The sequence below is a fragment of the Corvus cornix genome, chromosome 15, assembly GCF_000738735.6.
Source record: "Corvus cornix cornix isolate S_Up_H32 chromosome 15, ASM73873v5, whole genome shotgun sequence".
NCBI lineage: Eukaryota > Metazoa > Chordata > Aves > Passeriformes > Corvidae > Corvus > Corvus cornix.
In genome coordinates this window covers 3413734-3441155 of record NC_046345.1, presented here as the reverse complement: position 1 = coordinate 3441155, position 27422 = coordinate 3413734, and the positions used below count along the sequence as shown (strand labels likewise).

Sequence of the window (27422 nt, the reverse complement as noted above, 5' to 3'; positions counted from 1 at the left end):
ACATTTCTTTTATTTTAGTCTTCCATTCATTTTAAGATACCTATCTAGACTCATCATAGAATGCTCCTTTTATTGTTTAGTCCATGGAAATATTTCAGGTTTTTATTTTCTGTTAAATCAGTCGATAGTCATGGCAAACCATCCTAAAGACTCTGGTTTGTCAAGCTGCTTAACTTGGGGGTGTAAACTGAATTCAAGCTGATGAAATGTCTCCTGTTGTTTGTATTGGAATGGTAGTGCTGAGACTGCAGGTGAAACATTTTTGTTTGTTTGTTTTTTTAATTTTACTGATAGCGAAAGAGGCAGATTTCAGAAGACCCAGAAAATGTAAGAGGGCACTTAAATGTGCAGAGACATCCCGTGTTAACAGATTGTGTGCAGAAAATGCTTATACTGATTCACTAACTGCATAATCTGTTATTGAGACATTGACTCTGGTATTTGTGTGCATGTTGCTTTCAGAGCAATTACAACATTTCTTGGAAAGAATGTGTGTAATGACTAAACGTGGTAATCCCCATTAACTGCAGACAGGTCCAGGGTGTCATTAGAATTCTTTGGGGTCAAAACCTTTGCAACTCACTGAAGAGTCTAGGAGCTTGTAGAACATGACTGACCAGCATCCTGAAGTGGCCTTAATTTAAATGTAGGGTTTTAGCAGTTTTCTTCACAAAATCCTGCCTGCTCTCCTACAAGATCCTGCTGCTGTTCAATAGATGATGATTTTTCTGAGGGAAAAATCTGTCTGTTCTTCATCTCCCCGTATTTTTTCCTTTTTTCTGTATGAAATGCTAAAGGGAGAGATGATTAAAACCATCTGAACAATTACTGGGCAAAGCTGTCTGATTTTATGGAACTTCATGTAGCTCCTCTTCAAATTATGTAGGAAAAATGTGTTACTTGATAACAGAAATGGCCTTGCAAGATGTTTAAGGAGCCCTCTTGCTTCCCCAGCTCAGAATAGTAAAATTTTAAAGGTAAATTTATCCCAGGCTGCCTCCTCTGCTGCATCCCCAGCCAAGACAGGAAGTTCTCAAGACCAGAACTGGTTTTCCTGCTGTGCATCCTTAGGGGTTCTCTTTGCAGAGATCTCTCAGGGATCTGGGTCTCCTCCAGTCTCCCTGTCAGGTTGATGCTTTGTTAGAAATAAATCTGCATGTTCCCTTCCTTTCTCTTGTTTTGTGCACTCCTTCTTTGATCCCATCTTTTCTCCTGACTTCCCTGTTCTAATTTTTCCGTTAAAATGGACATCTTCACTCTCCCGAGGAGAGTTTCCAGGCTGATGCTCCCTGATCCCGGTGGTGTCCTGTGATTGTATCCCAGCACAAGGGGACTGGAGGGCATCTTCCCCCATCCATAGAACTGATGGTCAGGATTTATGGCCTCAGCACAATTTCACAGTTTGATGGAGAATGTCACAGGCAGGTTTATTCTGGAGTGAAAGAGTAGCCAGAATACACAAGTGCTGGAAAGAGCTGATGTCCAGCCTCTGAAGTTTGGGTGGAATTCTTGGAGGTTCAAGGCAGAGTAAGAATCCTGTTTCCACATCATTTCCCTAATTGTAAAGCTTTGGAGAAGGGGAAGGTGATTCCTTTGGTTTTGTTGTCTGTTTCTTTTTTTCCTGCTCTTCTTTTCCATGCAAGTTAAGATTTACAATCAAATTCTTTTCTTATTTTTGGGGTACTCTCTCTTCTCTGTTCACTGTGCTCTGGGGTTCCTCAAAGAGAACCGTAATCAGTAAGAATTTCTCTCTACATCATCAGGAGAGAAATTCGAGCAGTTCAAAATTTTGCAGTGATTTTTACCTCGGGGAATCTGGAACCTGTCCCTTGGAAATCAGATTTGATTAAAGGATAAGCTCTCATGCTCTGAATGGGGAAAAAGGTGTCAAGCAAAGATCTCTGGAGTATTATTTTTTAATCTTTTATTTCCATTTTGGCAGGATTTTAACTTACTTGCCTTTGTAGTGTGTAAGAGATGGGATTTAAAACAACCCAGTAATCAGTGATGGTCTGTCTGATCTTAGGAATAGTAAAACACTGTCTATAAAATTCATGATCAGAGGCTTTGGGTTTTATGTAGCATAGAAAAACTTAAGGTTGCATATTCCGAAGGCACACAGGGACAATTCTGCAACCACGAGGTTTGGGATTTCTTGGTTTTCAGTAGATCCCCTTGGTGAGTTAGAGCAGCTAAGGTATGAATTTCCAGTTTTTAAAGCCAATTGTTTTTCATACTTACTTACAATTTGGTTGTGGATCAAAGCTAATACTGACCTGTGTCAGAGAGAAAACTGAATTGTAGGCACTTATTAAATAGTTATTTCTCTTAGAACACTTAATTCCATTTTCAAAAGCTGTGGGCAGGAAAAAGAATAATCTGTGTTCTGGTGGGGCATTTTTCCCTGTTATACCCTGAAGATCTTCCACTGAGAGAGAAACAGACCTGCCGTGGAATTTCAAAACATCGACAAATCTAAAAAGCAACTTTTAAACATTTGTGGACCAAGGAACTCCATAGTAACACAGCCAGCTGTTTAAAAAATTAGCCCCCTTGGATGTCTGGATGCTTTTGGGAAGGAAGATAACTTGCTGCTGCCAGAAGGAATTCTGCATTTGGAGAAGTAGACAAGAAGCTCATCTCCATCTTTGTATTTCTCTTTCATTTTTTTCTCTTCCCTACTTCAGAGGTGCAGGTCAGGTTTGAACTACCTGCTGGACTTTCCCTGCATCTCCCAAACTTCAGGCTCTCTTGCAGGCCTCAGGGAGTATCTGGATATCAAGACAGAATACCAAATATCCTGTGTTCTTGCTAAAAATTCTCTTAGGAAGCAAAAGGCAGGAGGTACCTGCTCACTTCTGTTCATCTGTGTCCTGCTTCTCTTTAGGAACCTGTTAGAATTCCAAAGATCTCACTTTTTTCCTACTTCCACACATTGTTCAATATATTTAGACTTCAGTAACTGCAGAGCAACCAGGCTGATTCACTTTTTTAATCTGGTTTTGAGGAATCTTGTTGCTTGCTTCCTTCCTGAAAGAGGAGAAGAGGGGAAAAAAAGAGGAAGGTTTTGGAGTTACAGACAACCATTCTCTTTCTGTTTCTGTTCAAATAATTCAAACCGTAGTGACAAGTGAACCTTCATGTTCCCAGGTCTTGGCCAGAAGCATTTTTATGGCTGAGACTTAGAGACAGCTACTATCAAAAAAAGAAAGTTAAAGTTTTGATTTGTCACATGAGCTTCAGTGGAGAATTTTTGTCCCCTTGTTAGTAAGTAAATTTTTTCTAAACTAAGCTGAACACATTAAAGGAAAAAGGTAGTGGGATGACAAGGAGAGGGACTTACCATCCTGTTAGAACAGGTAGAGACATATATGCACATATTTATATTTTTGACATAACTATTCTAATTTGTGCTGAAAACTTCATGTACTGATAAATAACTTCTACTCAGCTGCATGAAACTTTTTTTTGGTTCATATTTCTCCGTTTGCTATTTATTTATTTATTTATTTTATTTTACACATTTTATTTAATTTTTACATGCCCATCCATTCACACCTTCAGCCCATCTTCCTCATCCATAGCATTTCCCTGTCCATTTTCCCCCCCTTGCATCCTCTCGGCTCACCTGTTAGAAGGCTCTGGCAGCACGGCCTGCATGTGGCTCCTCCTCTTGTGCTGGCATGTGATGGTGGCACCGTTGTGTTCTCTTCCTCTCCCTCTCCACTAACAGACGCAGACCAAACTGGAGCATGCCCGCATTAAGGAGCTTGAACAGAGCCTGCTCTTTGAAAAGACCAAAGCTGACAAACTCCAGAGGGAGTTAGAAGACACTAGGGTAATGGTTTTCCCTGTTTCAATAACAAGCCTGATCTGTGTTGTGGAAGATTTCTGATGGCACGATGCTTGGGGTGACACGTGCTGGAACAGGTCCTTGCTCCTGTCATAGCCAGAGCTGGAACACTGTAAAAAATTAGCATTAATTTTGAGCTTCCATGGGGTGTGTGTGTGTGCCAGGACGTGTGACTCGTTGAAGAACTCAGGTAAGATGTCTTCACACTGCAAAAGTAATCCTTGGATCCAAAAGTAGCAAGATGGGACTGTGAGTTGACATAAAGGAACATTCAGTAGCTCATTTTAAAAGTTAGCAGAGTTCATTAAACCCAAAAAAAAAAAGATTGAACTTGCCAGTCCTTTTAACACAGACTTAGTATTTAGGGCCTGGTTTTTGAGGTCTTCAGTAGCTGCTGTACTACTTCCTTTGCTAAATCATAGTTTGCAGTGGCTTTCTAGCTCTTTTTTTCTCACCAATGACATAATCTTTTAATGGATATCCCAGTAATTAGTAATGCTGTTGCCTGTCAGAATATAACTGACATACTTTGTCCCAAGTCAGAAGTTCAAGAGATGACAGTACTTAAAAGAGGGAAAAACAATAAAAAAAAAAAAATATATGCACACACATATATTCATGCTCACACATGGGGATTTTCTTGAAGTTGAGATGGGATGAATAAAAAACCCAGGATAAATATAAAACCAATACTATAATATGTAATAAGTACTTTTAAAGAGCAGCTGCAGGTAAGTAATATCTTGTCCTGGAGGTCGAAACAGTAACTTCCTAATTAGAATTAATTCTGGGAGCTTTGCTGTAGCGCAAACTGCTCCAACAGTCAGTGAAAAGCTCAGATAGTGTGAGGACACTTTTTCAGAGAGAATGGAGCTGGTATAGAAGGAATTTCAGAGGATTTGTAGGTTAAAAATGTGTTTGTCATTTTCTCTGACAGTATTGTAGCTGGTGTGAGAGGAGTTTGGAAGGAATTATTTCAACAAAGACCTCAAGGTTCTCCATCCTTTCCCAGTCTGCTTTAAAATGGTTCTGAGGAACCTTTTGTTAATCATTGATAATATCCATCAGGGTGGTTTGTAAGATCTTTGGCAAGTTATTTCTAGATAATATCAGAAGAATGAATTTTAGTAAATTCTACATTTATAGACAAAACAAGATGCCTGTGATACACAATGAAATTGTGGACATTTTTCCCTTTTTGAAGCAATTTGCAATGCTCGGTGGAAGCTTTTCAGCAAGGCCAAGAGTGTCTTTGTATTAAATGTATCTTTCATAATTATTCTTTTCTTAAAATGCTGTTGATCGTAGGTGGCGACAGTGTCGGAAAAGTCCCGGATCATGGAGCTGGAGAGGGACCTGGCACTGAGGGTGAAGGAAGTGGCTGAGCTCCGAGGGAGGTTGGATTCCAGCAAACACATTGATGATGTGGACACTTCTCTTTCCTTGCTACAAGAAATCAGTTCTTTGCAAGAAAAAATGGCAGCAGCTGGCAAAGAACATCAGAATGAGATTAATTCGTTGAAAGAGAAGTTTGGCCTTAGTGAGGAAGCCTTACAGAAAGAGATCAAGTCCCTTTCAGCCTCAAATGAGAGAATGGCAAAAGAAAATGAATCCTTGAAAACCAAGCTTGACCACGCCAACAAGGAGAATTCCGACGTGATAGAGCTGTGGAAGTCCAAGCTGGAATCTGCAATCGCCTCCCATCAGCAAGCAATGGAAGAGCTGAAAGTTTCTTTCAGCAAAGGTGTTGGGGCTCAGACGGCAGAATTCGCAGAGTTAAAGACTCAGATTGAGAAGATGAAATTAGACTATGAAAACGAAATGTCAAACTTAAAACTGAAGCAGGAAAATGAGAGATCTCATCACTTGAAAGAGATCGAGTCGCTGAAAGCAAAACTGGTGGCAGTCGTGGAGGAGAAAGAGCAAAACCTGGAAAGCCTGAAGACCAAACTGGAAAGTGTGGAAGATCAGCATCTAGTAGAAATGGAAGACACTTTAAACAAATTGCAGGAAGCTGAGATAAAGGTAAAGGAGCTAGAGGTACTGCAAGCCAAGTACAATGAACAAACCAAAGTTATTGATAGTCTTACACCACAGATCAAAGCTGCTGAAGAAAAGCTTTTGGACCTTGCTGCACTTGAGAAAGCCAATTCTGAAGGTAAATTGGAAATCGAGAAACTTAGCAAGCAGCTTGAGGCAGCTGAGAAACAAATTCAGACTTTAGAGACTGAAAAGGTTGATGGAATTAGCCAGGTTTGTATCAACATCCATCCTTTTCGTTTTCTTTTGCTTTTATTTTACATTTGTACCATTTTAATCTGCTATGGAAAATACATCACAGAAAAACCAAGTTTTACTGAATGGGTATCTTGGGACCATCTGAGGAGGTTGAGAGGAGCATTAACTGGGTCGTGTCTCAACAGGTTTCTGGTGCTCCACCTGCACCAATAAGCAAAAGGAAAAAAATCCTTCTGCACTTCCTTGCTGCAGATTTGGGCATGTCTGTGCTGAAATCTTCCTGTTATGGAAAAGTTACTTTGTTGGCTTGTTTGGGAGAAGAATCCACACATCCTAAGGTTTTAACCTTTGGGAATAGATAAAGGGACTTGGGGCTTGGTGGGGAAATATTTCCTTCATTACCTTTCCCCTCCTCTGACAAGGTGATGGAAGAGGCTGTTAAAAACAAAAGAAAGCACAGAAAATCCTGGTGGAACTTTTCCTTAAGCCCAGGCTCTGCAGGGATGTTGCTGGCACTGTTTCACTGCACTTTGGAACCACAGAGTGCAACTCGATCCAGGATTTTCCTTGGGTTTGGATGAAACACCTCTTTAAAGCTGATGGTAGTGAAGAGTAAAAGGAAAATAACTGGAAAGAGCTTTCCTAAACCCTTCACAGGTGGTTCCAAGATATCAGATTTCTACCTCTGACTCTCTTTTCGAGATCACACTGGGTTTCTGCACTACCCCTGGGTGTGGTACAGAGCCCTTGAAAAGGTTCCCTCCCCGTGGATGTGTCTTGATCTGATCAGCCAATTGAAGCACAAATCAGTCAGTTCAAAAATACCAAACGAAAAAGAACCAAAACTGATTGAACTAATGCTGGAACTTGTTCGAAATTTTAAATGGACTCAAAAATGTCTGCCATTAAATAATGTATTCACCATTAATGCCAAAATAACTACATTTTAATTATTTCAAATCTATTCCAAGATGCAATTAGTGCTGTGATGTATGTAATCATCAGTGGAAATCAGCTTCACGCAGTTAACCCATCATGGTTTTTTCTTCATTTTTTTTAATTTTTCATCTTAGAGTGATTTTAATATTACAGTTATTTCTTTCAGATTCACCTTTTAATTTTTCTAATTTTTCATTCATGTTTGTCATTTTATTTTACTCCATTTTATCACCTCTGTTAGGCCAGTAATCTGGCCAAAGAACTGCAGGGCAAAGAGCAAAAGCTTCTTGACCTTGAGAAAAACTTGAGTGCAGTAAATCAAGTTAAAGATTCTTTGGAAAAGGAACTTCAAATTTTGGTGAGTAATACCCAAAAATTTTGACTTTACTCTTTGGATTTTGGGTTTCATGGTGAGAGTGTAATGGAAATCTGTGGATCAACTCTGAGCAAAGCCTTCCAAAGGTGTTTTACTCATGGAGGGAAGGGAAGGGGTTCATGGCTGATGAGATCTCTCTCAATAAAAAGATCATTTCACCTGAGTGCTGTGTTATCAGGTGTTATGTCTAAATAGAACTCATCTATTTATGGATTGCAGATAAAATTAAACCAAATCAAAAGCAGCAGCAGTTTAAATTTAGACTGCTCATTAAGGAACACTTAATGGCTCTTTATTGTAGCTGTGGTACCAACTAATGCTTGCTACACACTTCTTAAAATGGTTTTTCAAGACATTTCTCATTGAAATAAATTTCCAAATACTCTGTTGTTGGGTGGGGTTTCCCTGAGGAACTACACTGGCATTAGTAACAAAACAGTGGGAATTTTGGTCTTTCCACGGCCAGTAGTAAATACTCAGAGTTGGTGGAAGAGCCTCACTTGCCTTCCTCAAAATCCTCCCTTTTCTTCACTGTTTGGCATCAATTCCTGCTGGTAAAGCTGGAAAACACTGCTAGGAGATGGCTCACAGGGTTGCAGGTGTCCCCTGTGCAGCCTGGGAGCAGCAGGGATAGAGACCCCAGATTCTTGTTTCCTACCCTGGGCTCTGTGGCAGCTGAAGGAGGAGTTACTTTAAATGCTGAGGTGCTTGCAGCTAAGGCAAGGGAAGATCTTGCTATATGTTGCTGAATACATCTGTGCCAACCTGTAACTCAGAAATTTGAGATCTGTTTATGTTAGGAGCGAAAACTATTTTATTTTGTACATGAAAAATACCTAATATAAATTCAGTGGTTGAATTGTACTGTTATTACCAAACCTTACCTTAAGTTTTTATCAATTTTTCAGAAAGAAAAGTTTAGTAGTGCAGCTGATGAAGCAGAGAATGTTCAACAAGCTATGCAAGGTATGTGCTGCTAAAATAAACAGAGAACTAAAAAGCTGCAGAAATGAAATGCCAACAAAATGGGTTTTTTAAACACTTTCAAGCCTGATGGTACAGCAGCTTCAGTGGCTGTGGAAAGGATGGGATTACTTGCAGCCTCTCTGAAGGGTAACATCCCTTGCAAGTAGATGGAATTGTCTGCATCTAAGTAGTTACTAACTTTATTTTCCAAATTTTACTTGCCTAGAAACGGTGAAAAAACTGAACCAAAAAGAAGAGCAGTTTGCACTCATGTCTTCAGAACTGGAGCAGCTCAAGTCTAGTTTGACTGGTAAGGAAGGGATGAAATTGAGTGTTTTGGAAATGCATCAGCTGTGTGCTCTGGTGTGGCTCCTGTAGCCTGTAGGAGGCTTTGCTGTGCCTTTCTCCTTGTACATCTCTGTGTAAAACCAGTGTAGAGGGAAGTCAAGCACGATTTGTGCCCTGAAGCAAACCTTGCCTGGCGTTGTTGGCATGGGAGAAGTGATCCCAAGGGCTGCCCTTGCCCCTGGCAGTTCCTGCCCTGGCCTGAGCCATTTTTTCACTGTAGCTTCGTGTTGCCTTCATTATTCATTTTCTGTTGCTCTGCTGTACAGCTGATGAGTGGTTTCACCTGCAAGACCTGCAGCTCTCTTCCTCCTCTGCTTCCTTCCCCTCTGAGACAGCAGAACTTGTACCCACTTCTCATGGTCTGAAGTGAATCACTTCTGAAACAAAGGGCTCGTGGCTAGCTGCTCTTCACTGTTAAGATTAAGAGTCCTTAATCTTTTGCTGCAGTTACCAGTTCAATCTATCATCATTTTTCATTTTAAAGGGGTGATCTGTGAGGTCTGTAGCATCAGTATTGCTGTTTCTAGTTCTTTACAATCCTCTAGCTGTTCTGTGCATACCCTTCCTCTTAAATTTACAGCCTAACAACCTTTGTTTTGCTCAGAGATGGAGAGGAAACTGAGGGAGCGAGAAGAGAGGGAGCAGCAGCTGATGGAAGCAAAAGCCAAACTTGAAAATGACATTGCAGAGATCATTAAGTCATCAGGAGACAGCTCTGCCCAGCTCACAAGAATGAACGATGAGCTGAGGTTAAAAGAAAGGTATTTCATCACTGTCAGAGCATTGTCACATCAAAACTCCTCTCCCACACTCCCAGCTTCTCATTTTATTTTTCTGTAAATATCTGAACAAGATGGTCCTGAGTGTCACATTGATATGACAAGTGAACTTATTCTAGCAAACTAAATCAATCTAAACAGTCTCCTGGGAGTGATTTGAAGAGCATCCAACATTGATAATTCCAAAATTCTTATGTAATGTGCTTCTCATTGCCCAGAGTAAATGACCTCTTGAATAATCCAGACTGTTGTGATTGTGCTTCATGATTATTTGATTACCTGATCAGCTCCATTTATTTGGATATATAAAAGACTTGGGTCACATTTTTGTGAGAGAAAATGTGGGGGTTTTTCCAAATAAAAATTGTGTGTACAATAGTTGTTCTTCACCCTTACAAAACCCCAGATGGGGAGCAAAGTTACTTGGTCTTCCCTGTGTATATTGAATTTAGCAGAACACTCTCTATCTGTTAAACAATTAAATCTCTTTCTAAATGCTAGGTCAGAATACAGAACTTCAGCACAATCTTGGCTCTTTCATCTCTGTGCTTGTGGTGCTGTCAGCAGAAAGTGATGTTCTTTCATTTGGTCTTTCCAGGCAGTTGGAGCAAATACAACTCGAGCTTACAAAAGCAAATGAAAAGGCTGCTCAGCTTGAGAAAAATGTGGAGCAGACAACACAGAAAGCTGAGCAGAGTCAGCAGGAAACCCTCAAGATTCATCAAGCAGAACTGAAAAGTCTGCAGGATCAATTAACAGACATGGTAAGAACAACTTTAAAAGCCCTCAAACTGCAGAATATTGTCCCACTGCTGCTAGAACTGAGTTTTGCTGTTTTATCTTCCACCAGAAAAAGGAGATTGAGACCAGCCAACATCAGTACAAAGATCTTCAGGCCAAGTATCAAAAAGAAACTTCCGAGCTAGTGGCTAAACACGATGCAGATATCCAAGGGTTTAAGCAGAACCTGCTGGATGCAGAAGAGGCACTGAAAAGTGCCCAGAGGAAAAACAACGAGCTGGAGGCACAGGCTGAGGAGCTGCAGAAACAAGCAGAGCAGGCCAGAGTAAGTGGCTTTTGTCACTCTGCATGTGACTTAAAGTTTAAATTTTCTGTCTCAGTGACTTGTTTTCTCTCTGCTTCAGCCTTTCATAGCCAGATTTTTGCAGTGTTTCTGCTTTGAACTTTTCCACGGTACGTGGATTTGGGTTAGGGAGGAGAAGCCCACAGGACAAACTGGTTGTTAGTTCTTTTCTAGATACACAAGATTTGATGAGAGACAGTTCTTTGATACCAGTAACATTTTATGTTCGTAGATATCTGGCTCAGCACAGCCAGCTGGAGCCAGATGTCATTCCCTGGTTTTTTATATGTGCTTGATTTTAAGATGCATTGTGAACCACTTCGTTTAGAAGTGCTACACACCTCTTGGTTTGTAGTATGATCTGCAGCTATTTAATGTGTAGCTGGACTTCAGCAATTTTGATTTTTCCTCCTGTTTCCTTGACATTACTGCTTGCTTTCATCAATTATTTGCTACAATCTTTGCTGTATGATTTAGCAAATTATTTCGTGTATAAATTGACACACAATATTGACACCATTGATGTGGTGTTTTGAATTAAAGGGGTTATGACAATATATTTTTGATAGAATCATGAGGAGAATTATCTATGGGTGAAATTGAGAATTGGAAGTCAGCGTCTAATAGAACTCCTTACATTTTAATTCATTTAGAGTCTCATGAAATCATTCTGTGGCTCTTCTTTTGAATAATTTACAGTCAGTCAGTTTATTGAGAATAGTTTTATAAATTACATGAAATTTGGATGGAGAAAACATTAAACCATGATTTTTTAACACTATTTAGCCACCAAAACCTTTTCTTGTGGATGACGGGTGTTCTGTAATGTAATGGGGGTGTCTGTCAGCAGCTGAGTTCACACAGGGACTGTGTGTCAGTGTATACACTTTTAAAACTTAAATTACAGTTGCTCTATTTGCCCTTAAAGCCCATTTCTCATTCATCTGCTTGACTTGATTTTTGTTTTCCCTTCTCCCTGACTTTATTTCTTTAGTCCTTAAGCTCTGTGTTAGCCTCATCCAGAAAAGAAATCGAACAAATGTCAGACAAGATGAGGGCTTTGATATCAGAAAAAGAGACTTTGGCACAGGAGGGGAAAACTTTAAAATTAGAGAGAGGTCCCTTGTTATCAAAACTTAAAGAATTGGAATCAAAGATTTTGTTAATGCAACAAGACCAAGAAGACCTGAAGGCAGAAAATAAAAGAATCCTAAAGCAGAAGGAAGAAGCTGAGGCCAAAAGCCAGCAGGAGAGCACAGAAAAGGGAGCATTGGTTTCTGAGCAAAGCAAATTACTCTCTGAACTTGAGGCAGTGCAGGCAAGGCTGCTGAAGGCAGCTCAGGAAAATGAGGCTCTGCAGTCCTTGGAGTTCACCTTGTTCCAACAGCTGGAAGAACTTCAGGCCAGCAAAGATGCCATGGATGTGGCATGTCAGAAACATGTCAAAGAATGGGAAGAGCTGGAGAATTATCAGAAGAGACTTTTGAAAGAGAAAGATGCAGTTATAAAAGACAAAGATGATGTTATCCAGAAGCTGGGAAGTTCCTGTGAGGCCCTGGCCAGTGACCAAAGGGAGCTTCAGCAACAAGTGTTAGCTCTGGCTGCAGAGAGAGATTCAGCCCTAGGGGAGCTCTTGGCTCTTCAAGACAGGCATGAAGCCCTGGAAAAGGAGCTGGGCAGGGTCTTGCAGAACCTGCAGGAAGAGAAGGAGATGCTCCTCAAAGGCACAGAAGAGCTGCAAGTGAGTTTAGACAATGCAGTCAGTGAAAACCAAGTGTTAAAAGTGAGAGAGGAAAAGATGCAAACACAGCTTACCAAAGTGATGGAAGACACTGTGGAGATGGAGAATTCCCTTGGGAGTCTCACTTGTCTTCTGGAGGAAGTGAAAGCCTCAAGAGAGACACTCAGTTTGGAATGTAATCAGTTACTTCGAGAGAAAGAGGCTCTTTCTTCATCAGAACAGAGGCTTTTGGCTGAAAGGGAGCAACTTCTCAATGAAAACAAGGCAATTGCTGAGAAGCTTGCGAAGGCCTCAGCAGATGCTGAGCTTTGTGAGAGAGTCTGTGCTGAGAACATGAACAAACTGACCTTGGAAAAGGAATCTGTCCTTCAGAAGTCGTTGCAGTTTGAAAAGCATAATGAAGCTCTTCTCCAAGAGAAGAAGGAATTGGAGACAAAATACTTGGAGCTTCTTGATGAAAACAAATCTTGCGCAAAGGCAATTTCTGATCTGAAGAGAGAACGTGAGCTGGACCTCTCGTCCAAGAATGCTCTGGCTCAAGAGAATGCCACACTCCAAGATTCCATTGAAGCCCTGAAGAGAGAACTAAGTAAGAAGACTGTAGAAAATCAAGAGTTGATGGCCTGTAAATGTGACCTTTCCAATCTTCTGAAGGAGGCCCAGGATGCCAAAAGAGCATTAGAAGGTGAGCTGGCTGCTGCATCACACACCGAGCAGGTCCTGTCATCTTCCTTGGCGACCTGCTCCTTTGCCAGGGAGATGCTGACCAGGGAGAGGGATGAGCTGCAGGAGAAGTGTCAGAAATTAAACAGGGAGGTTGCTCTTATGAAAGAAAACTTAACCTTAGAAAAGGAAGCTCGAAAACTGGACGAGGAATCGTTTCTGTTGGGACATAGGGAACTTCAAAGGAACATCAGCTGCTTAGAAAAGAAGGTAGAAGAGCTGAGAGAGAAAAGTGAGGAATTTCTGGCTGAGAAAAAACTTCTAGTTCAGGAGAAAGAAAAATCTGAGATGAAGCTGATGGAAATAATGAAAGAGAAAGAAACTCTCTGTGCAGAGAAAGAGCAGCTCACTTGCAGCATGGAGAGACTGAAGGGTGACTTTGCTTCCTTATCCAGCTCAGCAGCAGAATTCCAGGGCCTGCACGGCTCAATCTCCAAGAAGATGGATGAGCTCAAACACGAGATGGAGCTGATGGAAGAGGAGGAAATTGAGTTGCTTCAGGAACTGGACAGCCTGAGGGATAAGCAGGAAAGTGTGGTCATCAGTAAGGAGGGAACACTGAATGAGAAGGGGAAATTCTCCCGGGATTATTACAAACTGTGTGAGGAAGTTAAACTTTTAGAACAAGCTAATAGTGACCTCTCAGGCAAATTGCTGGAGTCTCAGGGCCAAAATCAGATGCTGCAGGAGCAAATGAACAATCTGATTTTGAAAGTAAAAGAACTTGAGACTCTCCAGACCCAAGCAGTAGTGCAAAAACCAGAGGTATTGAAATTCATAGTTAAAAGTCAAGTCTGGGGCTGATTCTACTAATCGTGAGCACTAACCCCTGATTTCCTCTCTGCACTTCACTGCACACTCATAACACACTGCAGTTGTGGGCTCTCTCAATATGGTACTTGGGGGTTGTTGCAAGTTGCAGCTGTGAGTCTGAAGGACACTTAAAAAAATTTTTAAATAATATTTTTAACTACAAAAGCCTCTGTTGTCGCTGGATGTTGCAAGAAAACAACATGAACTGTGAATAAAAGGAAGTTGTGTTCCCTGAATCTGGTAGAAGACATTGAGCAGCTCCTTCTGGTGAAGGGTTCTGCACCTTAAAACCTAAAGTAGTAATAGATAAGGTTTTAGATTGGATCTTTGTGCAATTTTATGTTCAATTGCAGCAAACTACAAACCTGAGTTACTCCAAAAAATATAAAAGAACGTGCTGCTCCTGTAAATGTAATTGGATAAAAGCAGTGTTAGAGACTGGGAAAGACACTGACAATTCTGATGTTCTTTTTATTCACAGAAGTGTTTTGTATTCACCACCAACAAATTCTGTATAAAATACTTTGATTTTCAGTTTGTGTGGCTTGAAGCCCAGAAAATCCCATTGAATGCAAATTGGAATCAAGATATCCTATAGACTACACCTGCCTAAGGATTTTAATATCTTTGTGAAGTGTTTCCTTTATGAGGCCATAATGAACAATACTGAAATAATGCAATAATTGGCTTTATCTCTAATTCCATTATTTTCCAAATTTTTGAGTTTTCGTAATTCCATAATTTCTGAAAATATACCAGGCTGTTGGAAGTGAATATTTGTTGAATTACTACTGCCTAAAGAGGTGAGAGGTCTGAGAGCAGTCACAGTGGTGATAATGAGAAATCCAGGAATTAAAATAGAGGGAATTCCTCAGTGGTGACATGAGCATGAGGTTATGATCTGTTTCTGCATGGAATTGGATCTTCTCTTGTTCACTTCATTTTATACTTTATGCAGCTTCAAAATGCAAATAAATTCCCAGCTGAAGTCCTTACTTGACTGGGAAGCAGCTGACAAACCATGGAGCTCTGCATAAAGTATTGATGTTTTGCTGTCAGAGTTCCCGTTGGTACTAATTGGGGTTTTTTTCCCCACCTCCCTTTATATCCAGGTGGCCAAACTGGCAGAAGATGTTTTCCAGGCAGTGGAGCAGGTGACCAAGGAGAAGGATGCCATTCACAAAGAAAAGATTGAAACTTTGGCCTCTTTGGAGAACTCGAGACAGACAAACAAGAAGCTGCAGAATGAAGTAATCACATTAAATGCTTTTCTGTGAAAAGTTTTGCCTGGTTTGTGAGAGCAACTGTTGAATTATAGAGAATTGGATTAGGCAGGAGAGGATTCTGTCATTTTCCCCTGTGAAAAATTACTGGATGAGTGCAGAGTGATGGAAAATGCACGTGGTTTTATGGTCAGGATTATTTTGTATTTTGCACGTGGTGTCAGTCCAAGGTGCAGCAGTTCCTGTTGGGATCTGTTCCCAGGCTGTGTCTTCCCACCACTCTGTGCTGCTCCAGGGCCTGAGGAAGGGGAGGATGCCCTCACCCCTTGGTCTTCTGCAGCTCCCATAGCACTGGGAGTGAACAGCTGGGCTGCCCTAAGTGCTGGAACGGGAGCGATTTCCAGCAGGATCTGCCGGCTCGAGAATTAGAAGTGGTGACGTTCATATGGGAGGGGTTCCCTTTCTGGATTAAAAAAATCCACAAGGTCCTGTAATGCCATGAGAATGGCTGCAGATTATCTGTTATGTAATATACTGTGGGGCTGGATGCAAGCAAATCAGGTCCATGAGCTCGTGGTGTTACCATGGGGGACACAAGCTCAGGAAAACCATGTCCAAGGTTTGTCCCATGCAACAAGATCTCTGCAAGGAATTCATTTCCTGTGGGTGCACGCACAGCATTCAGCCCTCCTGAGTCAGAAAATAAGGTATGGAAAGCAGAATTTATGAGTTATCTTAGAGGAATAAAGATCAAGGGAGCAGCTGATTTTAGCAACAAGCTTTGCATTTAAAGAACAAATAATGCTCTGAATGCTGCAGCAGTTAATGGAGCTGAGGTGCTTTGGGCTTTACCTTGGGGTGTTGACACCAGATTCCTGGAAACTGCTCTCCAGTGGACTTGGAATTCTTTGTGCTGCTCTATTTGAATGCAGAATGTCTCATAAAATTTGTTGTTGGACAAACACGTCAGTCCAGACAGGTTGGGTTAATTTAGGGGCTAAAGATGGAAAAGGAGGAGCTCAAGCCCCCATTTGGCTGAGTATTGTTTCCTGAGAACAGTGTGGTTTCATTGGTGTAATGAGGGGTTTTTTTTCTCTTTAAGTTGGACATGCTTAAACAAAACAACCTGAAAAATGAAGAGGAACTTAATAAATCAAAAGAGCTTCTAAATCTGGAGAACAAGAAAGTAGAAGAACTTAAAAAAGAATTGTAAGTATTTCAGTGTTAAATCTGTTCATTTTTGTGGGCACATGTACCTTTGATTTTTTTTTTTTTCAAATTGTCTTTCAGCACCTTTCTGGTATCCTCACTTATAAAGCAGATATTAGCTCAAAATTAAATGTGTGGCATGTGCAAAACTTGACATCAGAATGTTGCTACTAAATTGCTGAAGGGAACTGAAGCAAATCCTTGGAGCATAGTTTGAAATAATTTGTTTGGTGGAGGGTTCTGCACCTGAGGGCACGAGATGATATTAAAATCTTTATTAGAAGAGAATTCTGTTTGATTTAATTACAAGTACACTTGGAGTGTTAAGTGGCTTTGTTCATAGAATATTTGATTCTGCTTTTATTTTTCATTGATGGCTTTATGAAGTTTATTTCTGTGTCCCTACTGTGTATTTATTCCTAACTGGTACAAACCAAATCCTATATATGGAACGTAAAACTCAAGTTAATTGTTGGTTATTGGAGCTGCTTCACTGGAGAAACAATATTTTACATACTACAGACTCACGTTGTGTAACATTGGACACAAACAAATAAACTGAGAGCATTTGATATAAAGTAATTTTCCCTGTGGAATCTCATTGTAGCAAAGCTTTTGCTGTGCCACAGGGAATAAAGATCCCAGTTATTGCTGCTCTGCCAGTGGCTGCACATCCCCAGCTCTCAGAGGTGCCATGCATTAAACCACAGACCTCTTTCCACCTGTGCTCCAAGAGGAATTTCTTGGCTCATGGGGTGAGAGCTGGAATCTCGCTGACAGCTTATGAGCAGCTTTGACTAATTATTATTATTGTAGTTCCATTTGTCATTTTGTGACAGCTCTGAGCCACTGACAGCTCCGAGGTGACACTGGGACACAAGGGCCACCAGCTCACAGAATTCAGTGTCTGGCTGTGACTGGCAGTTTGTGCTGGTGGCTTTGGAAAACCTTGGTGATTGCATAGACCCCTTTGAGAAAAACAGGATTTCTTTCCAGGAGCAATTCCTGCCTCAGTGCTTGTGGGAAATGCCAGAGCAAGTGATTGCTGGTTGCTCTAATGAAGGGATGAGTAGACTCTGATATTGTGGAAAGGCAGCAGATACTGGGCTGTAATTTGCCAGGCAGAAATTATTTATAGGAGATGCTGCCTTGAAATCTCCAGCACCAAATCAAGCACCTCAGTTCCCAGGACCCTGATCACTCTGGAGAGGTTAATTCTGTTATTTCTTAGACTGTTGCTGAATGTGGTCTCTGATTATCAGAGCTGAGACCCTGGGGAGAAGGGGAAGCTTTTCTAGTTTTCAATTGATCTTTAATAGTTCTTTTGTACCCATCAGCAGGGTGTGGTTTGAGAGCACAGCTCAGGGGTGAGCTGACGAGGCCTTGGTGAGGAGAGCAGAGGGAATGTGCCCACGGGAGCTGGAGGAATGTGCTGCCTTTGGAGGCAGGGGATGTGACAGGGACAGGGTGTCCTTCGGGAAAGAGCCTTCCCTGCAAGGCTGGGGTGAGGGAAAGCTGCAGTGCCGTGGGTGCTCCCAGGGCCATCCCTTGGAGATTCCTTGGCACGAACACAGGAGCACTTCAGGCACGCTGTCCCCAGTGTTGGGTGTGGGATTTTTATAAAGCCCTGAACCATCTGTGCCTTAATGCCAAAAGAAGAAGGAGAAGGGGTTAGTGCTCAGCAAGGAAAAATAGTTAGAAATATGAGGTGGGAGCAGTTTGCTCCAGTTCAGGGGGATCAGGGTGGGAATTAGTCAAGGTGAGACCAGGTAGAAGAAATGGTTGAGAAATCAGAGTCCTGTGAGATGCTGAACGCAAAAGTAAATCAGACTTTTGTCTAAATCTGCCCAGTAAGAGACAACAGATCCTTGTATTTTGAAGTGCTTGAATAAGTTTCTGACTTATTCTTCTACTTCCCACAGTTATAAAAGTATTTTTAATATTCCAGTCAGGGTTTAAGTCTGTAGTATTGGTACACAGGACTACTGAGACTCCTTTTTTAAAAAACAAAACAGTAATAAAAATTACTATTCAGTGAAATTAAGGGTGTCTTTTGTGCTTTTCAAAAGATGTAAGATCTTAAAGATTTTGTGTTAGTCACTCATGTTACAGCTAGCATGCAAAATATTTTCCAAAATTTGTTACAAATAAATGTATTTTAAGGAAACCACATTCATTAGTAGCAACACAGGCTGATGAAAGCTGCAAAGTCTTTTTTTCTTCAGCTTTGTTTTTGTCTCATTTGCAGTTTAGTGTCTGTTAAAATAATGGAATATATGAGGTTTTGCTTCCTGTGATCCTGCACTTTCTTGTATGTTTGGATGTCAGACCTTGTAGGGAGTAGGAGCTCTAAGCTGGGTTTTTTTCTTGTTGCCTTTTTTCCTAGTTTTCTTTTTCTTTTTTATGCTTTCAAGCAATTCTGTTTTACCTCTGGCTGCAAAGTTCCCTTCTGTGAACAGTCCAGGCTGCAAACATTGCCGACCCTCTGGCCAAACCCTGCATTTCCAAATCCCAGCCTTGCTGCCCATGGGAATTCCCGACTACCTGAACCACTGCGAGGGAAAGGCTTTGTGCAGCCGCAGGGTTCACCCTGTCCCTGTGTCCCCAGGATTGTCACTGCTGTTCCCGATCCCTCAGCCACGTGACCCTGATGTATTTTTCCAAGCTGTGAAGCCGCCTCTCTCCCCCAGTTTTCCCTCGCCTCTCCCGTTCCTATGGTAACGATGCTCTCTGTGTGCTCGCAGCGAAGCGCTCAAGCTGGCAGCGGCTCACAAGTCCCAGCAGCTCGAGGCTCTGCAGGAGGAGAACGTGAAACTGGCCGAGGAGCTGGGCAGGAGCAGGGACGAGGTCTCGAGTCACCACAAGGTAGAGCGGCCGCAGCGGGCGGGTGGAAGCTCCGCCGGAGCTCCGGGGCTGCCCGGGGAGCCTTGTGCTGGAAAGGATGAGTGGTGCTGGGAACGTTTGGAAATAAATTTGGAAGCCACCTGCACGGGGAGGTTGGAAGTGCAGGCTGACAGAAGGTTATGTAACCCGGGAAGGATACTTGGGAAGGCTTGGGAATGAGCATAAATTAAACGTGCTTTAGCCAAGTGTATTAACAGAGAGTTGCTATTTCTGTCGGGAGTGGTTTTGTTATACAACTGTGGAAATGTCCATCCACCTAAGGAAATGTAGCTTTTAAATTCTTATTCCTGCTTTCCCCACTGAAAACAAAGAATACTTAGGATGTATTTCAGAATGCTGTGTAAAACTCCTTGGTTGGACTTGTGCTGTGCGTGTGTCTGCTCAAACTTCACACTGTGCTGCAGCCAGGCTGTGGGTCCTGGGGAACAGAACCCCTGTAAGGTGCTTTTTTGGTGGTACTTTATTTTTTTATTTTTCACTATTATATCTGAACACATTGTTGGAATCTTAAAATATGAGCAAGTTACTCAGCTTCTATCACTGGTACTTGCCAAAAGATAAAATAGATTTACAGCCCCTAATGTGGTGGGTTTAGTTCTTGTGGAGCAGTTCCAGTGACAGGCACACTGTGTAGGAATCTTGGGAAGATCATCCAAAAGATCCAAAAGCAGAAAGGTAGGAGACCAGGGTTTGTGTCCTGCCTTTCTGAGAGAGCACCTGTGTAGGGAGGGGATCCTGTTCCCTGGGTGTCTTGGTTTGAAAGACAAGTGTTTGCTAAGGAAGGCAGGAGCCTCCCTTGGAATGGAAAATGTAAGCCCCTTCCCTCCAAATTACTATAATTTTGAAATTAAGGGGCTTTCAGGCAGTTACATGAAAAATAAGAGTAACAGTTCTCTATTAGTATATAGAATAAGGCAATAATATTGGCTTAACCTGACAGAGCCAGGATATGACCTGACACCCTGCCAGGCAGGGTGGTGGTACCAGTCCAATTCAGGGGTGGCTGCAGTCCTCTTGGAAGTGATAGATAAAGTTCTGTTGAAGCAGTGTTCCTGTAGAAGTGTCTGATCCTCCTCTGAAGGTCTAGTGGTGGTTATGTAGCTCTTGTCCTCTGGGAATCCAGTAGGTAAGGGCTGACTGTTCCAAATCCCAGATTATATCCAGGTGGGAATGCTTGGCTCCTCCCCCTGGGTGGGGCATCTCACAATGGGATGACATAATCCTGCGAGTCATGGGGTGAGTCCTTAATTGCCCATTAAACAGAGATTGCTCCCAGCTGGTGTTACCAGAGATGAGTCATGGTAGGAGATAACGAACACTGCCCCACCCACTTTTAACAGCTTGTGAGGATGATAAGAGAATACATACCTTTGGTTACATCTTACACTGTAACCTAGGTCACCCTGACAGGGCACAGACTCTTCCACGCTGCAGCAGGCTTGATTATTTTTAAAGCCAACAGGCTGATTTTTATCCAAGGGTCTGTTTGGAAGTCCTGGGGATGGGTGACTACAGCCCTGGCCAGTTTGTAAATCCTTTTAGCTGCTGGCAGGAGTAATGCTCAGACTCCTTCATCCTCAAGAGCCTTTGGCGGTGACGAGCAGAGTCCCAGACGTGTGGGCTCAGCACTGACTCATTCCCCATCTGAGGAGCGGAGGGGGGAGAGCACATCCCAAACAGCCACTGGGAGCTGCTCTCCACTCCCACAGGGTTTCCTAAATTATTTCAGAGTCTTTGAGGCAACCTGTTATTTCCAGGCAGAGTTGTAACTTCAGAAGGATTTGGCAGCACTGCTCAAATCTTTCTGCATTTTGACACATGGAAAAGCCCTGAGAGAAGAGACCCCTCGGCCCCCGAGCCATGGGCTGGTTTTCCCCCATTCAATATTCTGTAAAAACTCCAGTCCGGGTTTTTTCCCCCATTCCGTACTCCGGGAAAGGTCCAGTCCGGGTTTTCCCCCATGCCGTTTCCCACCGCGGGATTGCCCGGGAGCTGCACGTTGTGCTCCCAAAAATCTGGGCAGTGGGGAGGGAAGCAGAACGCAGCAGAGCTCAGGCTGCAGAGGCTCTGTGCAGGTACCTGTTAAATGCATCAGGAAGGGGCAAACACGGGATTGGGAATTTTGAGCTGTTGTTATGGTATCCACATAAATTCTAACAGGTGTGTTGTCAGTTGGGTTAGAGGATCCGTGGCTCCTTTTGGCACAGTTTGCAAAATTAGTGGATCCTTGAGTGATCTATCCGGACATCTAAAGGTTAAAGTGTCTCACAACCAGAGATGCTGAGGGAGCTTTTCTGTATTGACCCGTAAATAATTAGCTGATTGTAATTAGTTAAAGAGTCACATTCAGATAAATACTGAGCTCGGGGAACTTTCCTGGCTTCGAATTATTTGTTGTGGCATTTTGGCAGCCTCAGACCTGCCCAGGCATTTGAAATTAATTGGAGAAGGTGTAGAAATACCCAGCAGCTCAGCTGGCCCATCTTTTATTAACGTGTGCAGGGTCTGTTCTGAGGGTGCCGAGTGTGACTGTAGAGAAATGCCAGTGCTGGCAAAGGACAAGGAATCCAAAAAAGCAGCTGGGAAGTGTGATGCACAGGAGATGTGTCCCCTCACTCTGGAGATGTGCAGGAGGAGAGGGGCCTGGAACCCAGGTGTTAGAACGAGGGTCTGGAGAAGCAGCCGAAGCTGCAGCTCCCTGAGAGTCACATTTCTCAGACTTGTGGTATTCCTCCCTTTTTTGTCACCAGTCTGTACAGATGTCAGGAGTTCACACAGGCTGCCTCTGGGCAGGAAACAAGACAGAAACTGGGAATCGGGATGCTCTGGTGCTGCTGGTGGAACTGGATTTTGGCTGGGTTTGACCTGCAGGAAAAATGTGCCCATATCCCCATAGTGCCTTGGCTGCTCTGCTCTCCCACAGTGGTCACTTGCCTTGAGAGACACGTCTTGATTTGCTTTAAGAATTATTTATAGAAGTCTCTCTACACCCTTCTAGTATCTGTTTTTCATATCAATAAAAGCTGTCTGATTAAGCCCAGTGAAATGATCCTGGTTCATCCCAAACCTGGAATGTTTAACAGCACTAGCACAGGGAAGGAGAAGGTAACTTGTCAGGAAATGTGGAGGAGATGGCTGCTCTCAGTGAGCTGCATTTAGCTGAGCTGGGGGCTGGCTGGCAACCCACCTGCTCAAGGAAACTTGTTTAACACCTTCTGTGCCAAACCTCAGTATCTGCAAAGTGCTGAAAGAATTCCCTCCGTCAGGGACAGGAGCTGTTGTCAGGGCTCTGAGGTTTCCATTAAAATGTATGTGTTCCTGACCTTGTGGATGAACCCTGGAAGCTTGTGAAATCCCAGTGGAAACTGTGCTCGGGGAGTTCTGATACAGACAGTTCTCAGCTGTAACTGCTGGCTTTGGCCATTGAATAAGAAGGAAGGAGGAGATGGTGAAAAATAATTAATTTGCCTGAAAAATACTTGTTTTCTTAACCTTACCAGAAGCTTAGTTGCCCCAGTGTTTCTGTGTTGGGCCTTTGCAGTTTTGTTGGTTTGTATTTCCTAACCCAGTTTGGACCCAAGAACCAACAACAATAATTTCAGTTGAAAGCCTTGCTGGTTTTAAGGCAGTAAGAGTGACCTCGCTGAGTTATAGCTTCAGGAAGTGGTAACAAACACCAGACCAAGAGCCTTGGGATCAATAATTTATCTCTGAGTAACGGGGCAGTAACAAATACGGATCAGCAGTGCAATGATCCAGCACAGCAAACCCAGCAATTCACCAGTGCTGAGCTAAAAGTAATGGCCAGGCACACAAAGGGTTCTTGGGGTGTGTGGGGGCCCTGGAAATATCCTTTAACACTGGTCTCACACCTCTGCTGTGTGCACAGGGCATGGAAATGCTTATAAAGCACCACCAGGCCCTCAGTAGTAGCTGATGTTTTGGTCACTGAACAGTTGGTGTTTGAGTGCATGTGCTGTGCCAGTAGAAAATCTGCTACTTTGAGGATCTGGGGGCTCTGCAGCCTCTCCCACTTCTATTTTATGATGATAATGATGCTCTGATACATTATACTAAGGAAACAATCTGTAGTGTATCAACTGGAGTCTGTCTGTACTTGTGTTTCAGCTGGAAGAGGAGAGATCAGTACTCAATAACCAGTTATTAGAGATGAAAAAGAGGTAAGTTGTTCCTGCTGATGTGTGTTTAACCCCACAGTCCTACAGAAATGTAACGCAAAAACGCTGCTAAGAGCTGTTCTTTTCTGTTGTGTCATGGTTAAAAGTGCTGAGTTGTTGCACTCGTTGGATTAGAGATGGAACCGTCCACGTTTGCTTTAGTTCCACACCTCCCACGTTGTGGTAATTCTTACTTGCAGTGATCAGTTTAATGTTTGGTTTTAGTCTGCTCTGGAATGTTGGATTGTCCCTCAGTCTGATAAAATGTGTGTGCACAGATCTGACCCGGCAAGCTCTTAAGAAATAATGGACAATACAGTGATGCTGAGGAGGGTTATTAGAGGAAAAGGGGAGAAGGAAAGAAAAGTTACTGGGCACTGACTTGCTGCTCTCATGGTTTTGGGCTGTCGAGTTCCTTGTGGGTTATTGCAGTTCATTCAGCACTGCTTTTAAATGCCAGGAGATTTGTCCTGGGTGACTGGGGCATCCCTTTGTAAACTGCTGCTCAGGGAAAGGTCCCAAGTCACAAAACTGAGTGTCTGCAGTGTGTGCATGGGAAGCTGATTGGCCCCTGTGCCTTGAGAGAAATGGGGGCTTTCCAAAAGCAGTTACATAAATCTTTAGAAAACAACACAGCTCCCCACGACACCTCGGGTGTTCCAGGAAAAGCAAACCAACCCCTGTTAAATTTTCTGGCTTTATAATGGTCACAACAAAGAACAGTGAGTGGCACTTGGGTGTTTATGCACATCCTTGGCCACTCAGTATTATCACTGTTCCCTTCTTCATTCCCTGACAGTGTTCTCTGGGACTGTTCTTTTCCACTGTTCCAAAGGACAGCAGGCACACGGGGTGTTTCCCAAGCCAGTGCTTCCCCAGGGAATGTCAGAGTTGGATCAGCTGAACCTCCAGCTTTAACCAGCCTCATGAGCTGCATCACCAGCCTGTTACTGAACATGTTTTAAAATGTGTTTTCAGTAGTGTAACTCCTAGAAGTCACTTGAGGAAAGGAAGGAGGGAGTGGGGACCAAGTCATTCAATACTTTCCAGCAGTTCTGTTTCACAGAGAACATTTTCAAAGACAAACTCTGTCTAAGTTCTACAAAGGAAGGTGTGTGGCTCTGATCTGATCTTCCTTCTCCTGTTTTACTCTGGGTGAGCTGCCTGAAATAATCCAGACACTTATGAAATCAGTGAAGTGAATTTTACCATGACTTTACCTTCAGTTGGTTACCCCAAGATGCCCCAGTTTGTGACTGGCTTAATGACGTTGCTCAGCAGTGTTGAATAAACTGCAATAGAAGAGGAAAATGAGGAACAGGAACAGGGGAAAATGAGGAATAGGAATAGGAACAGCCTTGCTGGGGCAAACTGCAGGCACTGGGGCTCTGAACGTGTCAACATGTGGCACAGCTGCTAATAAAAAAAGTTAGGCTGAATAAAGAGCTAATAAAGTAAAAATGATGAAAAGAAGTCTCTAAATTCCCAAATTCCACAGAATGTGGTGATGGGAAGATGATGATTTCCTCCTTTTGCCTTAAGAATTCAAGCTGCTGAACAAGAGCCATCTTTGTGTTTCAGTTAGGTCAAATCTCTAGCAATGGTTTTTTCACCTTCCCTCCACCCCCAGGAATTCTCTCCCTCTATTTTAGCATCCCCTCATATGAAATAGTCCAGCTGGGAGTGCCAGGAGTTTGGTGTTTGTGGATCATGGGGGGTTCTGTGTTGCTCAGCTCGTTGGGTTCAGTGTGGGTTGCTGTCTGACTGTCTTCGAGCTTCGCTATTTATCGATACTCATTTCATTCCTCTCTCTTCCCTTTCCTGCCCTTGCTTCCCTTGCTATATCTGTGTGTCTTTAATGGTAAGACTCAAGAAAGTCTATCCACGTTACAATAAATAATTTACTTTTTTTTTAGTAAAGTTGTTGTACATATTTTGGCTGCCTTTGTCCCTTCGTGTCTTGCTTTTGTTTTGTAAAACACTCAGCTCTATATATATATATATATATACATATATATAAAATGAAAAAAAAATCTATATATTTTTTACCAAAACAGAAGAGGCCCTTGGTGCAAATATTGTTCTTCCTTACAGTATTTTGCATTTGTACTCCATGTTTCTAACATGTGGTTCTTGTTATCTTGCATTTTTAAAGCTTACCCAGTAGCACTTTAAGGTATTTGCTTCATTCTTAGAATTTCTTATTTTTGTAGTAAGGGAAGAATCTGGGTGATTTTTTTTCTAATGTTAAACCAAAACAAACCTCTTTCTCCCACCACTTCCACACACTGCTCAGAACATGGTTTGAGCTTCTCAAGAAAGTGAAGTTTTTAAATGGTATCAAAATGAAAAAGTCATTTTTATGACTTTTTATTACTTTTATGGTAAGCAGATGTTTTGGACTTGAATTGACAGGAAAAATGTTTTAGTTCACCAAATAAATTTTTTTTTTCAAATAAAATAAATCATTTCCACAAGATTTTCCTTGCAAGCTCTCCCAGTGCAGGTATTTCACATTCAGCAGCTGCTCCTTAGTTTGTCGTGTGTGACTCCCACTGCACACGATGCTCCCTCCACTTCCAGCAGCAGCCAAGACTCTGCCTGGAAGTGAACTGTGATCCATCCACGCTTAGGGATCAGCACCTTTGTTAGTTGTAGCTTCTCCACTTCCAGCATTTTTGGGTCTCCCACTGGAGCAGCTCCTGGAGAGACTCTTGGGAAAGAAAACCCAAAGCTCCAGCACAGGGACCTCCTTCCCCTCTTGTTTTCTCTCCTCTTTTCTTCTCTCCTTTCTCTCCCCTTGTGTTTTAGCATTCGAGGCTCCTGTATTGAGTCTGTAAATATTTTATTTCTATCCTTAAACCCTGTTTGCCTTTTTCAACCACCTGTGTTGTGGTGGTTGAAGCCGAGCCCGACAAATGGCAAATTAACCATGTTTGTGCCAAAAGCATCTGTTTGGTCCTGATCTCTCAATGAAGATCTGACCAAGTGGAAACATTGGCTCAATCACAAGCTCTTGAGCATGGGCTGAGTCCCTGGGGTTTCCATCTGCCCTTCCCCAGCTGTGTGCACGGCACAGGGACGCTCGGGAGAAGTCTCGGGTGCAGCAGAGCTTGTGAGCAGCAACTTCCAGATGTGATTCCCAGATGTCCTCAGGGTTTACTTCCCAGCAAATCCTGGATTTGCAGCTCTTCTCTGTCAGCAGCACCCCGTGCACTGGTGGCACATTCTTTCCTACACCACCACGTGCCTTTGATGCACTCAGCAAAGCACTGAAAACCGCAGGATAGGCTGGAGCACTGAGAATCCTGCAGGAGAACACGGAGGTGGCTGTGGAGTTTTTGAGTGCTTTGCTGACTCGGGGCTGGCCAGGGGCTCTTTACATGCCAGTGCCCTTCTGGGTTTTATTAACAAGACTATAACTTGTATCTGAAGGCAAGATCACACAGTCTGCAAGTTGTTGTGTTCCACTTCTATTGATTCTCTCATTGTAAAAATATACCAAAATCAAATCAAATTTTGGTTCTTGTTTGGTAGCTGCCTCAGCTTTTCTAAACCCCAGATTCTCCACTTGCTGCTTCCATTCCTGAGTACAATCTGAACAATGGAAGAATTGCATTGATTGTGCTCTCATTGTTGAGTTGCCCATTTATCTCGAGTGGGTGAGATTTACTGTGTTTCATGGTCTGGGTATCGTGGCTCTCACTAACTGTAGATACCACAGAGATGGAAACTTTTCCATTTGAGCTCGATAGCTGTCCCCTGAGCATCCTCTCACATGTATGGGCTCTGCTCCTGATGCTTCAGCAGTCCTGGAGAGTGTAGTGCAGTTTGGAGTCCCTGCAGGAGCTCAGAGCCAATAGCAGCACTGCTGCCTGTGCTGAAGAGCCAGTTCCTCTTGGAGAAAAGTAAACAGTTTGAAGTCACTTTTTTGTTGTTTATTTTTAAACCAAAACCTTCCAGCTTGTAAGGAAATTTGTAGCAATGCTCCTCACATCAGAGGACAGTTAACTCACTCTGTGTGTTCTGTGAGCTGTCAGGAAGATCT

At 42.6% G+C, this 27422-nt stretch overlaps 1 protein-coding gene across 12 annotated transcripts in view; it reads left to right on the top strand.

The window, feature by feature from the left end:
* Positions 1 to 27422, top strand: part of CLIP1 (CAP-Gly domain containing linker protein 1) — a 61283-nt gene that overhangs the window by 30071 nt on the left and 3790 nt on the right. For 3 of the 12 annotated variants that reach the window (XM_039560862.1, XM_039560863.1, XM_039560864.1), the window contains exons 9-22: positions 295 to 327; positions 3734 to 3838; positions 5162 to 6106; positions 7272 to 7388; positions 8315 to 8372; positions 8599 to 8682; positions 9325 to 9481; positions 10098 to 10263; positions 10350 to 10565; positions 14973 to 15110; positions 16186 to 16292; positions 19037 to 19157; positions 23325 to 23377; positions 25530 to 25550. In XM_039560862.1, coding sequence (XP_039416796.1) covers positions 295 to 327; positions 3734 to 3838; positions 5162 to 6106; positions 7272 to 7388; positions 8315 to 8372; positions 8599 to 8682; positions 9325 to 9481; positions 10098 to 10263; positions 10350 to 10565; positions 14973 to 15110; positions 16186 to 16292; positions 19037 to 19157; positions 23325 to 23377; positions 25530 to 25550 — 2321 coding nt within the window. Of the gene's footprint in view, positions 1 to 294; positions 328 to 3733; positions 3839 to 5161; positions 6107 to 7271; positions 7389 to 8314; positions 8373 to 8598; positions 8683 to 9324; positions 9482 to 10097; positions 10264 to 10349; positions 10566 to 11577; positions 13795 to 14972; positions 15111 to 16185; positions 16293 to 19036; positions 19158 to 23324; positions 23378 to 25529; positions 25551 to 27422 lie in introns of all 12 variants that reach the window. The other 9 variants (XM_039560866.1, XM_039560868.1, XM_039560872.1 and 6 more) reach the window with 9 other exon arrangements.